Source organism: Lacerta agilis, chromosome 11 (genome assembly GCF_009819535.1).
Source record: "Lacerta agilis isolate rLacAgi1 chromosome 11, rLacAgi1.pri, whole genome shotgun sequence".
NCBI classification, from domain to species: Eukaryota; Metazoa; Chordata; class Lepidosauria; order Squamata; family Lacertidae; genus Lacerta; species Lacerta agilis.
In genome coordinates this window covers 53,898,649-53,914,631 of record NC_046322.1, presented here as the reverse complement: position 1 = coordinate 53,914,631, position 15,983 = coordinate 53,898,649, and the positions used below count along the sequence as shown (strand labels likewise).

The 15,983-nt window shown below is 42.2% G+C and overlaps 1 protein-coding gene across 2 annotated transcripts in view; it reads right to left on the bottom strand.

The window, feature by feature from the left end:
• Nucleotides 1-12,505, bottom strand: part of FANCC (FA complementation group C) — a 54,753-nt gene extending 42,248 nt beyond the window's left edge. Inside the window, exons 1-2 of one of the 2 annotated variants that reach the window (XM_033164241.1) lie at nt 12,485-12,505; nt 9,481-9,573 (exon numbers count right to left, since the gene is read on the bottom strand). In XM_033164241.1, coding sequence (XP_033020132.1) covers nt 9,481-9,504 — 24 coding nt within the window. In that variant the 5' untranslated portion in view covers nt 9,505-9,573; nt 12,485-12,505. Of the gene's footprint in view, nt 1-9,480; nt 9,578-12,484 lie in introns of those variants that run through there. The other variant, XM_033164242.1, reaches the window with a different exon arrangement.
• Between the last annotated feature and the right edge of the window lie 3,478 nt (nt 12,506-15,983).

Genomic DNA, 15,983 nt, shown 5'->3' with positions numbered 1-15,983 from the left:
ATTATATGCACATTGAAAAAGGAAGTTCAGGTGGCTGGCTCTATGGACTTAATGAGGATAAAGAATGGATATCTGTTAGTTTAAAATTCAAAGATATAATCTTCCAAGGAGTTATGCCACACTTCTTGCCATTATGGCTATTACACTGTATTAAGATATATGTGAATGAAATATTGATTGTTGCTGTCACTGAGAGTCTTTAAAGAATACATGGAAATTCTATGAATCTATGGAATAGAGCAAGAAAGCTGATTCACACTGTAAGGTCAGGTGTGCAATGGAATTATTTTGGTAGTATAATAGCATATAATTTTACATGAGTTCACAGAAACAACTAATAACCACTGAGTCCCACGATTTTACATTAGCAAATATATACATTTATAAATTGAGATAAGATTAGATGTTCTACACATTGTTTTTTTAACAGATGATTGCAAATTCTTGCAATCTGGATATAGTGACTTTTGATCTTGACACAAGCAAGTGATATTGGATATACCTGTACTGTAATTTGGTGAGCAGAAGATAGCTTTTAGTTTAACAATTTAAAAAAAATGGCTGATTTGGTTCTTCATTACACATATTTTCCCCAAAAGAATTTTTTTTTAAAATAATCTGAACTCAGCATAAAGGAAAAAAGACAAGGCCCCCGAAGAAGGCTAATAAGCCAAAACACAGTTGGCTTTTCAATTATCCACAAAATCTGAATGAATAACATTAAGAACATCTTAAGGTGGCATTTCAGCCATATAAAGAGTATGTTCATGCTTTATATAAAAAGCAACACTATAGTGAAAATCGGTTGAGCATTATGACCTCCATGTTTTAGTAAACGTATTTTCCAAATGTGATCTTTTACCTGTCTCTCAACAGTCTCAGTAATCTGCAACTGGTCCAGGGGAATATGTTAATTAGCCATTAGAGATTTGCATTGTTTAGCTCTGCTACTAATTTGCAGCTGCTCCACTAGGCATTTTTAAGGAGTCTGTCATTTGACACTGTCAGTTTTATGCACCTGAACTTTAGGGCTGGGAATCCAAACTTTTGTATTCAACTAAACACCACAGAGGATGCACAGTAATGCTCTCAAAAATGTATTTTCTATTACCTCAGAGAGCTTAAACTATCCATCAACTGTAAAAACTTTTCCTTTATATATTCTCAACAAGGGAGCTGTCAGATACCCTCCTTTGCTACAGGTGAAATCTAAAAAAAATAACATGTTAAAAATTAACATGGGATAGTAGTGAACTGAGTTTTACTCAGAGAAGGCCCACTGAAATTAATATGACTAAATTGGGTCCATTAATTTCAATATGTCTAATCTGAGTAAAACTTAGTTGAATGCCACTCATTGTCTTTTTCATAAAGTAGGTGTATGTGTGTGCTTTAGAGAAGGAAAGACAGAGCATTTCTATCACTGCACATGGTGCTTTACAAAGTTATTTACCACAGGAATTCTCATGCTAAGTGCTTCACTTGAATTTGCTATGTGCTGAGGTTTAAGACAACTTAAACAGGTATCCAAACAGTAAATTATATTTACTATCAATACCAGTTTTGTTAGCACCAGAGAGTCTAGGGCCTTACAATGATAAATTTAAAAAACGAAAAGCAAGAGACCCAAGGGAAGTATAACTTACTTTTGAAAATAAGGCCATATTCACAAACAGCTTCTGGATAGTTGGCAAAAAGAGACTTAAAATGCACTTTACTGTATATGACATCTTAGTAGTAAATGAACATGGAAAGCAATGAGGAAATCCCTTTTTCCATTTCTTCATTATAACTTTCTAATATACCTATATACTTCCCAAGAGGCCAAGAAAAGCAGTGATTTCACTCATTCCATGTATACCTCTCAAAGAATCAAGTCTGGCACTTCCCTGGAGGGAAGCAAAGAATTTCTGCATTACCAAAACTAAGTGAAATCAAGGAAGGAACTCAACGCTATGCCTACAGGCTGTTTAAGCAGCACACTGCTTAAAACAAACTCCACTCAACCTTGATGGCCCTCAAATGAAAGAGACCATCTGAACTACAAAGTCTTTAAAGACTAGTTTAAAGACTAGTTTCAGAAATCCCAACACTTAAGGTGCCCCCCCCCCTTTTCAGAGTCAGCATTCTAATTTAGTCTGGCAAACTACACATTACATGCAAGTTTGTGTGAAAGAAAACTGTATTTTGATTAAACAAAAAAGCTTTGCAAGTGATTTTGAACGGAGAAACAGTTGGGGAAACACCACCATTTCCCTACTCCAAATCCACAACCCCAAGCTGATTTCCCATTCAACCCTTTTAAAAAATAGATCCATTGAGTGAATTCTGACAGAAAACCAATTGAGAAGGGTGATTTGGAATAGGAAAGGGGTTAAGTAGTTTTCTGCCTCCTCTTGAAACTATGAAGAAACAAAACATCACAACTGGAAGAAAGGATGGAGGGAGAGGGAGGGAGGCAGAGGAATGAAGATTGATCTTTGGTTAATCATTTCTGTAAGATTAAAAATAGCAAAATGCCTTTAATAACTTAAGAGTGATAAAACATTCCAGACCAGTATCCATGTTATTAGCAGAGCACAAATAAAAAACAAGAGATCTCAATTGTGTGTATAACAACAACAACCATTTATTATTTATTTATTATTACCCCGCCCATCTGGCTGAGTTTCCCCAGCCACTCTGGGCGGCTTCCAACAAAATATTAAAATACAATAGTCTGTTAAACATTAAAAGCTTCCCTAAACAGGGCTGCCTTCAAATGTCTTCTAAAAGTCTGGTAGTTGTTTTTCTCTTTGACATCTGGTGGGAGGGTGTTCCACAGGGCGGGTGCCACTACCGAGAAGGCCCTCTGCCTGGTTCCCTGTAACTTGGCTTCTTGCAGCGAGGGAACCGCCAGAAGGCCCTCGGCACTGCACCTCAGTGTCCGGGCAGAACGATGGGGGTGGAGACGCTCCTTCAGGTATACTGGACCGAGGCTGTTTAGGGCTTTAAAGGTCAGCACCAACACTTTGAATTGGGCTCAGAAACGTACTGGGAGCCAATGTAGGTCTTTCAAGACCGGTGTTATGTGGTCTCGGCGGCCGCTCCCAGTCACCAGTCTAGCTGCCACATTCTGGAGCGCATTGCATAGAGTGCATTGCAGTAATCCAAGCGAGAGATAACTAGAGCATGCACAACTCTGGCGAGACAGTCCGTGGGCAGGTAGGGTCTCGGCCTGCGTACCAGCTGGAGCTGGTAGACAGCTTCCCTGGACACAGAATTGACCTGCGCTTCCATGGACAGCTGTGAGTCCAAAATGACTCCCAAGATGCGCACCTGGTCCTTCAGGGGCACAGTTACTGTACCTCATTCAGGACCAGGGAGTCCTCCACCCCTGCCCGCCTCCTGTCCCCCCAAAACAGTACTTCTGTCTTGTATTGAGTCCACTCCTGTATTGTTATATGTATATGGGGCCCTAACTCATACCTTCTACTTATGCAGCTTGGGAGCCAAGATGGCAAGCACAATCCCACTTCCCCTGTATTCAGTGAACATGTTTTGAAGGTGCAAACAGAGCTAGAATAGTTCTCTTGAAAAGGCCTTTTCAGTCTTCCAAACGAAAGCAAGACTGTGAAGACTGACCTGATGTACCACACAGATGCTGAGCATGAAAACAATAGAATCCTGCTTGTGCTGCCCCAGCAGCAGCTGAAAAAGGCAACATAGGATCAAGTTGCCTGACACATTAGACCTTAACCGAGTTTGTTAGCATATATTATAGATGGGAAAGGTCACGTAACCTATGCCATTGACAATGAAATACTATTCCCTCTGGTTTATTTTCAGTTACAATTAAGTTCCTCCAATTAATGCCTACACTACTGCAAGGGTAGACTCCCCCCCCCCCATATTAACTGTGACCGGTGAGTCTGTCTTCCTATTACATTTCATGCTGCTACAAAATTACCACTGACTGAGGAGTTCTAGACAATTATAATTCTCCTCCAGTTACTCCAGCTGCTTTCTGGGAGAGAACAAAATAAAGCCTTACTCCTGCCTCAGAACCACCCAGTCAAGTGCTTGTGTTCTATACTTTTAGGAAATGGGGAACCCTGTGGAGTTTAGGCATGGGGTATTTGTTACATCCTTCAGAGGCTGTAAGCAGCATTTCTAACATGGAACGGATTAACTTTATTCCATCAAGTAAGCTATCTGGATTAGTGTCTGAATTGTAACATTATAGTCAGTAACTCTTGTCAAGTTTTAAAGGCAGTTCCCTACAGTACCCCAAAAGCTACAATCATGGGTTGCATAGGATACAGAGACTATCTGTAACCTCAGATATTGTGAAAGCCTTGAGTCAGTAAGAGAGAGGATACAGAGGAGCACACTAAATTAAATCAGCAAATGAAGTTTTTCAAAGTTTACAGCAAAGAGTCCACAAAGTAAGCATCTTCAAAGTGACAGTAGTAAGAAAAAAATAATAATCCTCAAAATTAAAAGTAAAGGAAACCATTCCTTTGATGGGGTGTCGTTTATCACATTCTAATTTATTTTAAAGCACTTTATGATGCATAGAAAAGAATATAAAATGAAAATTATATATTAACATGTAGATTGAACTTGGTTTAATACCAAGAACATGAATCAGCTTCATGTGTTTTTGTACATTAAAAAATGTGAATAAAGAACCTGAAAAGCAGTGAAAATGGGAAAGCCAAATTTTCTAAGGTTGCAACACATGCATCTCTAGTCTACAACACAAGAAATGCATTTGAGACAAAATAAAGTAAAACAAAATAGTAAAACAAAAAAAATCATTTATTATAAATATACTGTTTTAATTAAAATGCAAATTTTATCGAATAATAAATGTTAAGTTGTTAATAATAATGAAGTCCACTTAAATTTATAGATGGAAAGTACTGTGTAACTGAATGAAAAAAGTGCCAAGCATGAAGTACAACATTTGAAGTCTTTCCTCTCAGTGCAGGAGCTATACTAGGAACAGAGGCAGCTGACGACTCTAGGTATCTGCCAAGATCAATGCTGCCAAAACCTAACACTAAGCAACTAAATACTATGTAAAGTCTACAATGTAGTGTCTGCAAATAGTCAGAAAATAAAAAGCCTTCAAGCCAGAAGTGCTAAGATAGATAACTATGCACCTGCAAGACAGTGTTCCTCCTTTGAGTACAGAAACAACCCAAAATAAAAAGAGTGTTAGTATATATTGCTGGGTACTCCTTAAAAGAAGGGTCCAAGGTCACCCTGCATGTACACGTTTCCTCAACCCAATGGCATTACACACAGCACCTTAAATATTTGTTTAAAGTTATTAAATAGTTGCCCCATGGAAGCAATAGCAGCCTACTCAAGTCTACATGTGAATATATAGCCAGTCAGGGAACTGAAGCAAGATGTACTCTCTGCCAAATACCTGCATGACCATACAACTTTTGTTTCATCTTTACTGGTGGATCCTGACCTTAGAGTTATGATCAACCAGTCATTGCACCTTGGCCTTTGAGTAAGACCTAGACTAGGGGTCAGCAACCTTTTTCAGCCGTGGGCCAGTCCACCATCCCTCAGACCATGTGGTGGGCTGGACTATATTTTGAAGAAAAAATGAACAAATTCCTATGCCCCACAAATAACCCAGAGATGCATTTTAAATAAAAGCACACATTCTACTCATGTAAAAACACCAGGCAGGCCCCACAAATAACCTAGAGATGCATTTCAAATAAAAGGACACATTCTGCTCATGTAAAAATGCGGTGATTCCCAGACCGTCCGTGGGCCGGATTGAGAAGGTGATTGGGCCGCATCTGGCCCACGGGCCTAAGGTTGCCTACCCCTGACCTAGACAAGTAATTTTATGTTTTCCATGCTCAGAGAGTCCCTGCCACATACAAAATATGAACATTGAATATATCCACTATACCAATCTTGCTGTCAGCAAGAAAGATTCTGCTTTTCAGAACCTGGTGCAAGCTGCATTCTAGATCTCTTTTTGAAAGGGTTGGGAGCTCTTAAGAATAAAACTCAATGCACCTGGTTGGCAGCTGTGAGAACAAGATGCTGGACTAGATGGACCACTGGCCTGATTCAAAGGCACTTGTACAGACAGGAGAAGTATTCCACGCTCCTATACTGCAGCGTTTTAGTTCTTAATGCCTTTTTGTAATCCTGTGGCACAGTGTGGGGGAATGGTCAGTCTCTGAGCCATTTCTACTGCTACATTTGGTCTCTCTTTAGGGAGCAGTCTCACTCCTAAGACAATTACTATCTCTTTGGACGTTATCTCCTTTTAGAGTTAAGCCAAAGGCTTTCTTTGCAAATGCACCTGCTACTGGGCACACAGGAACAAGGCTGGTGCACTGTCAAGTCCAATAGGACAGACTGCACATAGAATCAAAGAACTGTGGGGAGGGGATCACAACCCCCTACAATGCAGGAATCACAGCTAAAGAACCCCTGATAGATGGCCATCCAACTTTTTTTTTCAAATTTCCAATGAAGAAGAGTTCACCACCTTCTGAGGCTGCTAACTTTTGTGTTCCTAGCTTGCTTATTTGAGTGCCATGAGCTTGACAGGCAGTTCCAGCAGTAAATACAGTGGTTTTATTTCTCATCCTTTTAGCACCTTGGTTATCTCTTCTGAGGGATACCTCGGAGCAGGCATTAACCTCTGGGGACATATGCACCAACTCATAATGAGCTCACTCAACATATTAGGTCAAAACTCAACCAGATGCAGTGTAGTGTTAACGTTTGTGTGTTTTCAATTTGATGTAGATTGTGTACAGATGGATGGTATTAGGCAGCTAGCGAACTATTATATTAACAACAACATTTATATGCTGGCCTTTCCTATTTCCAACCCATGCCCATTGTCAGCTGCCAGGAATTCTCTCTCTCTCTCCCATCAATGGATCCTGGCCCATTTCTCATTCAACAGTTACTGTAGTTTTGCACTTGGGGATTGCATTTCTGAGCCTCAGCAGGCAAGCTCGGCACCTATTTATTTTGGATTGTGGCCATATCCTTTGTGGCATGGGAATATAAGCAAAATCTAGAGCAATGTAAAGCCGGTGATCATCAGCCTATTAAGTTAGTTACCTGTCTCTATTATTTTGTTGCAACTAGTTCTGCCATGTTCTTGTGGATCTGTGGGCATAGCAATGTGCACTGGGCCAGACAGCACATGCTAAAATCTGGACAAAGCACCCAGGTTGAAGCCACAACCTCTCCTTTTGCAGTGTTGCACAATTTGGATTAGTGCCTATGGCAGTTTCCTGGCATCTGCATAATCTGGTGTGAGATGTTAGAGAAAATGGAATAGTAGGGTGGGGGGCACATTGCCTCAAAGGAGTGGAGAAAAGCAAACAGGCCATTGCACTTCATCGTAAGTATCTATGGCAATGGGATGATTCAGCACTTGGACAGTTCTCACAAGCTTCCTGATTTCTATTGGCCAGGCAATGTTCACCCCTCAAACATGGACAATGCCATTTGGCTGAAGGATATTCATTCACACTTCCCCAATGCATCAACACTGGTGAAATGGCGTTCAACTGTTTGGCGGTGGAGTTAGAGTAAAAGAGCTGTCTTCCTCCTGTAGCACTTGAGTGACATTTTATGCCATTCCACTTTTCCCAGGTTCCCCAACTATAGGCTGAGGTTCTTCTGTCAAACAGGCAGGCTCTCAACACCATGTGTGCTCCTGTCCTTAGGCAACCAAATTCATTGACTCTGTAGCTAACAAAATATTGGGCTGCTTTAAACCCAGTATTGTTTTCTTTGCCCTCACTTCAGTAGGATTCCTGCTGGGCTGGGCGATACCTGGTTTTCAACATCTTGATATATCACCAGCTAAACACTGCAAGATACTGACATATCACAATGTCTAAAATAAGGATGGAGCTATGTAGAGGCATTGGCTGGCTTTGCGGTTTTTCCCTGCATGAAAACACACACACATCATGATTCATGATATATTTCCAGGTCAAAAATTATGAAACCAATATCACAATATGAACTTCAAACAAGTTTAGGTCATTGTACTGATATATTGCCCATCCCCAATTCCTGTTGCAGGAAGATTTTTTTTTAAAGGTGTATCTACACACCTACTCCAGACTAAGTACAATCCAGCCAAATATTTCAAATCTCCTTAATTTCAGTTGGAAGCAGCAAGACAAACTTAACTTTCCTCACTAACATCAGTTGCACTTACATGAAAATATTCTTTAAAATGAGTGATTTAAGACCTGATAATTACAAAATGAATTAAGCATGTCAGTAAAACTATTTCTACAGTTACAATAATTTTCCTAAATAAATTCTCTAAAAACTCTATGCTCTGGAGATAGAAAAAAATTATGAGATAAAAGACCATTTAAAGATCATTTAATTAATTCAGGATAAAACTATAACTAAACCATCTATACATCAAATCCACATTTTAAAAGTTTATTTTCTGGGCAGAAAAATAGTAAGGGAAAATAATTGATAATAGAGAAACAAATTTGTCTAAAATAATCTACTTTATGAAAAAGTATCTTAAGGACTACAATGTTCAGGTTTTTAAAAAAATAAAATAAATGCCAGTCCACAAGAGGGCAAAAACTGCAGTATTTATTTAGCAAATCTGTTTCCATCCAAAAGATGGCAGTGGCAGATCAATCATCAGCCTGTACAGTATATTGCCAACAAAATTGGTGGGGGGGGGGGGGGGAAGAGAAAAATTTAAGAAACCTCCCTCACAAAGTATGTTACTGTTGCTGGCAAGATAACTTCTCTTAAATAATTGCTGTACTATGGAAGGGATCACTATCACCAGCAGAACATTTGAAAATAGTTGTCAGGGAACTGTCCCCAGCTCAGCGCAGGGTGGTGGAAGGGCTCTCGGGATGCTACAGAGAGCCCTGGCCCCACCTGACCAGCAGCACCTCCTCTTCCAGCGGAGGAAGCAGCGATGTCTCCAGTGGGGAGGGGCATGCAGCTCAGGGGCTTGAGAGCAGAGGCTCTGGGGATGTTGGAGAGACCCTGCACCCCCCTCGCTCAGCGGGTGAGGAGGGAGACACGCCATTTCCATCGCCCCAAGTGCACAGAGGGGTGAAACACAAGGAGGGGAGGCAAAGATTTCGTATACCGAAACTCTTATGTTGGGGTCACAGCTGGAAGGGGCCACTCTGAGAGTGACTGATACAGACATGAACTTGTAGCTCTGCACTGTAAATAGTATGCACAATAAACCTGCTAAAAGACAGGTCGGAGTCTTGCCTGGTTACTCGCAAGCAACTACCCCAAGGACCTTACAATAGTAAAACCCCAAAACACTACAAAAGGTCAAAATAATGGCCACACAACTTTCAGGGAACAATTCTATCATTTTTTAATCAGAAAAATAAAAAATGGAGTTTCTGCTTTCAGAAAACTAATCATTAGCTAAAACAAAAGTAACAGTCAGAATTAAACCATTAAGGTTACCTCTGCTGAAGCGATTCTTGACATCAACTTAAATCTGTGAATCAAAATCACCAAACACGCTCATTTTGTTTATTGAGACATCTTACTTTGCACCTGTAGATCAGCAAAATATACCAAAAGTTATACATTACAAATAAAAATAGTCTTCAAAATTAAAGCAATTGTTGATATATCTAGTCTTTTTGCTTCCTTTGCAGGCCGATCCACAAAAGTTTCACTTACTAAATAACTGTGTCAGGCAGGTTGTTATTAAAAGTATAAGAGCAGCAGTCGTTGTCATTGTCGTCGTCGCCCCCCCTCCCCGCTCAAAAGGCTGACAACACACCCACATCCTCCTGTTTGCAAATGAGAGAAATGTAAAGTGCTGCACTTGGGATGCAGTTTATTAACTTACAGCATTCATTACATTTTACAATATTTCAGCTCTCCTTTCCCATGCCATATTAATGTTGCAGGGCATTCCCCACTAGCCCCAGACAACCAGCCTCGAACAGGAGCCTTGTTAGCAAAGGCTAAAACTGTTAATGGTGTGGCAAGGAAAGCTATCTTCATGTTACCCACCCTCCCCAAACCTTCCCCCATTGTGCTCAGTTCTGATTCTGAACCTGAATGTGTTATATCACAGGCAGAGGGGAGCTTTTCAGTGTGGGAACCAGCACCCTTTCTCCTCCTGAAATCTCACCATATAGTGCATAGCTGTCAACTTTTCCCTTTTCTTGCGAGGAATCCTATTCGGAATAAGGGAATTTCCCTTTAAAAAAGGGGAAAGTTGACCTCTATGATATAGTGCATGGAGTTCTTTAACTTTACAGCAGGAATTCCCCCAGCTTTTTCCCCAGCACCAAGGTACAATGAACTTTTTAGGGGCTCAAGTAATTCCCTCAAATACCCATTTTCTCTCAACATTTGACTTTTAAAGCCACTGAGAATGATGTGTCAGTCCATTTTCAGTAGCTGTTTTTCTTTTAATTTACTAACTTACTACGTTCCAACATACCTGGGGACGTCCCAAGTATGCAGGTAAAAGGTAAAGGTAAAGGGACCCCTGATCATTAAGTCCAGTCACGGACGACTCTGGGGTTGTGGCACTCATCTCGCTTTACTGGCCGAGGGAGCCGGCATACAGTTACCGGGTCATGTGGCCAGCGAACCAGAGCAGCGTACAGAAACCTTCCTGTATGAGCGGTACCTATTTATCTACTTGCACTTTGATGTGCTTTTGAACTGCTAGGTTGGCAGGAGCTGGGACCAAGCAACAGGAGCTCACCCCGTTGCAGGGATTCGAACCGCCAACCTTCTGATCAGCAAGCTCTAGGCTCTGTGGTTTAGACCACAGCGCCACCCATATGCAGGTATCTCCTCTTAACTGTGGGTGGCCCTGTTGCCCTGCCCAGCTGAAAGGCACCAGATCAACAGAATCAGCTTTAGATGGAAAGATGCTCATGCTGACTATATGTTGATGTGCGCTATCAGGTTACGCGTTTTCGGGTTGCGCTCTGCGTCGAACCCAGAAGTACCAGAACTGGTTACTTACGGGTTTCGGCATTTGCACATGCGCAGCACTAAATCGCGCTTCGCGCATGCGCAGAAGTGCCGAATCACGACCCGTGCATGTGCAGATGAGGCGCTGTGGGTTGCTAACGCACCTCCCGCACGGATCGTGTTCGCAACCCAAGCGTCCACTGTACACCTAACAAGGGTGCAGGAGCCCTAACTCTGACAGGGCCTATAGCAGTCTTGTATTTCATACAGGTGGGTAGCCATGTTGGTCTGCCATAGTCGAAACAAAATAGAAAATTCTTTCCAGTAGCACCTTAGAGACCAACTGAGTTTGTTCTTGGTATGAGCTTTCGTGTGCACACAAAAGCTCATACCAAGAACAAACTCAGTTGGTCTCTAAGGTGCTACTGGAAAGAATTTTCTATTTTGATTTCATACATTAGCCTAGTAGCAAGAGACAACCAATAATTCCATGCATGGTGAAATCCTCTTGAATCAGTACTCTACCTTCTGTCAGTAGTACACCCTGGCAAGCTACCCAGGCAGCAATGGAAAGCAACAGCAGAGCTGGGTATCACCATTTACATTTCCCCACAATGCCTCCAAGCAGGGTTGAATAAAATAAGGGGGGGGGGGAAAGCCCTGCCCTGCACAACTGATCGCATGACACAGCGCCTGCGGACACTATTTGAATGGCAATGTCAATTAACTTTGGGAGGCACGGCCACCCCCTCAAGTATCTTATTTTGGCCCCTAGGGGTAGGCTCCTATGTCACTGTGGGAAATAAAAATGGTGTCGGATTCTCCTTCCTTGGGAGGCTTTTACACAGAAGTTGGGTGTCCATCTGTCATGTATGAACTAATTTGAGATTCCGGCATTGCAGAGGGTTGGACTAGATGACCCTCGCCATCCAAGGCTGCTCAGTGTACCAGACCACATTTTTATTTTACCAAGTGTGTGGGGGGGGGGGGGTTGGGGGGGCGGCAAAGTCGGCATCACTATTGGGCTTCGCCAACTGCAGGCCGTGGCGCTGGCTGCTTATTCTCTGCCAGCAACCGAATAAGCCCCTCTCTCTCTTCTTTTTTCCTTTTTGGCAAGCTAGCCGCTTATGCTCGCTTGCCTTCAAAGCTCGCCCATGAACCCCACACCCGCCTTCCTCCCTCAGGGCTATTAACGTGGCTACTCGGAAGTAAGCCCCAGCGGCTGCAATGGGACTTTGCCGAACCCCGGGCAAGCTCTCGGAGGAAGGCGAAGGAAACCCCCGCCTGAGGGAGGCGACCGAGGAGGAGGCGGCTTGCGGCTCTCCTGAGGAGAAAAGCGCGGGAACTTGGGCCGCTGACGGGGCCAATGAGGGCGCCTGGCCCAGAGGAGCCGTTAGCGGGGCAGCCCTGTGAGGAGGAGGGCCATTGGCTTCTCCCCCCGCGCGCACCCCTTAACTTTGCACTCGCAATTTTATTTTTTTTAATGCCCCCCCCCACCAGCCACCCTCCCCTCACTGCCTACCGGGGAACCGCTGCCTCCGCGCGCGCAGCAGTTCAAAACTCCGGTGTGGCGGCCACTTCGCAAAGGAGCTCCGGGAGGGACAGCCGCTGCGGCCAATGAAGGCTCGGCCGGGTGTTTTTTTTGTTGTTGTTGTTCTGCCCTCCTGGCTTGCAGCATCCAATCCTTAAACGCAGGAGGCGGGATTTCTTCGCTGCAGCCTTTAACCCTTCATAGCCCGCGAGCCGGGCAGAAATCAGAGAGGCTACGGGGCTAATTAGAAGTAGAACCTCCAGGTTCAGTAGCAGTCAGTGTGTCACTGAATGTGAGCTGCGGGGGAACTGAGAAGCGGGTGGGGTGGGGATACAGTAGGGGAAGACTGTTCTTCATGTCTTGTTTGAAGACTCTCGGAAGTGTTGGGTCTTCCTTGAAAACAGGTTGCTGGACTTTAGGCTGGTTCAAAAGGGCGAGGATAATCAGCAGTGACTCTTCCCTCCTTCTTTGACCCTTTCCCCCCCCCCATGCATTCTGGGATTGTTATTGTTTTTCTTAATCACTTTATTAACATATGTACATTCAGACTGAATGGTAGTTAGAAGGTCTGGGGAGATTTCAAATCCTCACTTGAGCATGAAGCTCTCTGGGTGACCTGGACTAAGTAATTGGGGGGGGGGGGTCAATTCAATTTACATTTGAAGGCAAATCAGTTTTCCCAAAACCAGGCATAGGCAACCTTCGGCTCTCCAGATGTTTTGGACTACAATTCCCATCATCCCTGACAACTGGTCCTGTTAGCTAGGGATCATGGGAGTTGTAGGCCAAAACATCTGGAGAGCCGAAGGTTGCCTATGCCTGCCCAAAACCATAGGAGAACCGAAACTTAAGCCATCATCCTTCAAACTTCACTTCTCCAAATTTTACAGTACAGTTTTCCAGCCAAGTAATATTTACAAAAATGCATATATTGAAGTAAAGTGTGCAAATAGTCCTGAAAATAAGATACAAACATGCATGCAATTACAAGAAATTGCTCTGTTAAAATATGTAGATTAGGCAAAGTTGCTTACAAATCTTAGGAGAAATTTACAGTTAACTGCTGGTAAATTTGCAAGAAGATTTTTGTAATAAAAAATGCAAACTGATGTGGTGAACAGAACTTAAGATGCAAAAAAATTAGAAACTCTGAGAACCTGAAATCAACAGATTCTATTATCCCTGCTTTGGGCTAATTATTCACTTTCCGCCTGACAAATCTTAGGAGAAATTTACAGTTAACTGCTGGTAAATTTGCAAGAAGATTTTTGTAATAAAAAAATGCAAACTGGTGTGGTGAACAGAACTTAAGATGCAAAAAAATTAGAAACTCTGAGAACCTGAAATCAACAGATTCTATTATCCCTGCTTTGGGCTAATTATTCACTTTCCGCCTGACAAATCTTAGGAGAAATTTACAGTTAACTGCTGGTAAATTTGCAAGAAGATTTTTGTAATAAAAAATGCAAACTGATGTGGTGAACAGAACTTAAGCTCCAAAAAAATTAGAAACTCTGAGAACCTGAAATCGACAGATTCTATTATCCCTGCTTTGGGCTAATTATTCACTTTCCCCCTGACCTACCTCACAGGGTTGTGAGACGATAAAAGAGGAAGCGGAGATCATATATATATATATATCACTCTGAGCTCCAGCTGGAACTGCTGTTGTCAGTTCTTCTACCCCATTCACATAGCAACCCCCCCACTCCCTGTTCTTTACCTTCTGAGGTCCATCAGCCTGATTCTTAACTCATTTTTCCCCACTGGTGAGTAGTTTTAGGACTGTCTGATATCTCAGACAACTAATAAAGCTAACATCCAAAAATAAAATGTGTAACTGGTTGTGTTGTTTTGGAATAATTTTGTAAAATTCTGTCAAGTAGATTTGATTGCTTTTTTAGACTATGGGCACATCACAGCTTTGGACAAATATATAATTATATTTATATTGTTAATTGACAAAATTTGGAAGTAATTTTGTATCCCGAACCATGGCAAGCTTGACTCTGGATAAGTGTCTGGGAGGAATAGGTTCGAGATTAATCATGGTTTGTGCTGCTGACTACTTTTTCCTGCAGCGCAAGTAGCTGGATTTGGTCTCCTTGTCACATTTGGTCCTTAATTGCCTAAAGGATGCCGCTGAGCCAATGTAGGTGCTGATTCAGCTAGCTGCTGTTTGCAGAAACTCAGGAATACGCACTCCTTGCAGCACAGAGGCTCTCTGCCAACTTCAAAGGGCTACCCTTCTCCAAACAGTTTGGGAGGCCCATAGAGAAATGCTGAAGTGTTCCCAGGGTTCCATCTTTTAATAAGAGATGCACTAGGACTACAGAAATTCAGAGGTTATGAACTCCAGCAAAACACGCTAGCCAATTTGTACTGACTGAAATTAAATGAATTGGAACTGGCAGGTTTCCTGACATGTCCCTTTTACAATTAAGGTATGCATTTGTTTCAACACACACTTGTTCAAAGAGGCAAATCCTTCCATCAGAGTCAGATGGAGTTCAGGACGTGCCTCCTCTCACAAGAAATATATACCATCTTACATGGCAAAGCTGTCTGATGAATTAGCATGCATAAGTAACTTCACGAATGATTTCCCACAAAAAAAGACTCTGTAATTAATATTGGATTGCTATACAAAGCCTGCTTGTTTTGTGAGGCTTTTTCCTAATACATTTGTGTTTAAAAGTCAATATTGAAAAGCTGCATCTAACGGTAAACATTCTCATATAAACCAGGGTCCTTTCGTATACTCTGGTATTATTGCAGCCTTTTATAAGTAAGCATAATAGGGTGGGGGCAAGTTGGTGCAAGTTCTGGGGGCCTTTTGGAGCAGGTATGGGGTACCTGGGACCCTCCAGTTGTTGGACTCCAACTTCCATCAACCCAGCGTGGCCTATAATCAGAGATCATGGAAATTATAATCCACAGGTTGCCCATCCCTGGTTTTGAGGCTCTGATGAACTTAACCTCTCCTCTGTGTTTCTGGGTGTGAGGCAAATGCTTAGCTGGAAGCTTTTACCACTGCTTTTATCAAGGCAGCCGTTAGCTAAACAAAAAAATGGCAAGGAATTTTTTTTAAAAAAAGTGTGAAGATGAATCCCAAAGGTCTCCCTCCCTAAGCAAATTCTGGAACACCAGGTGCAACATCCTGCATTTTAGGAGATTTTAAAAACATTTCCAAATGAAAAGTATGTATGCAAAAGAGAGAGAGAGAGAGAGGTCTACCTGATATTTATCTTGGATTCTGTACTATAAAAACTTGCCAGTAGCAAATTCCAAACACCAAAACCACAGTTTCTTATACGCTCTCATGTGGTCCCCATCTCTCTCTCACACACACGTACACTATGGAAAAACATTCAAAAAGCCAGCATCAACATTATAAAACGAACCCCCAAAGCAGATTAGCACCTCCCTTATAGGTACGAACACTAGGCTCTTATTCCTGCCATCCATTTATTTATAGCCAAGTGGCCCA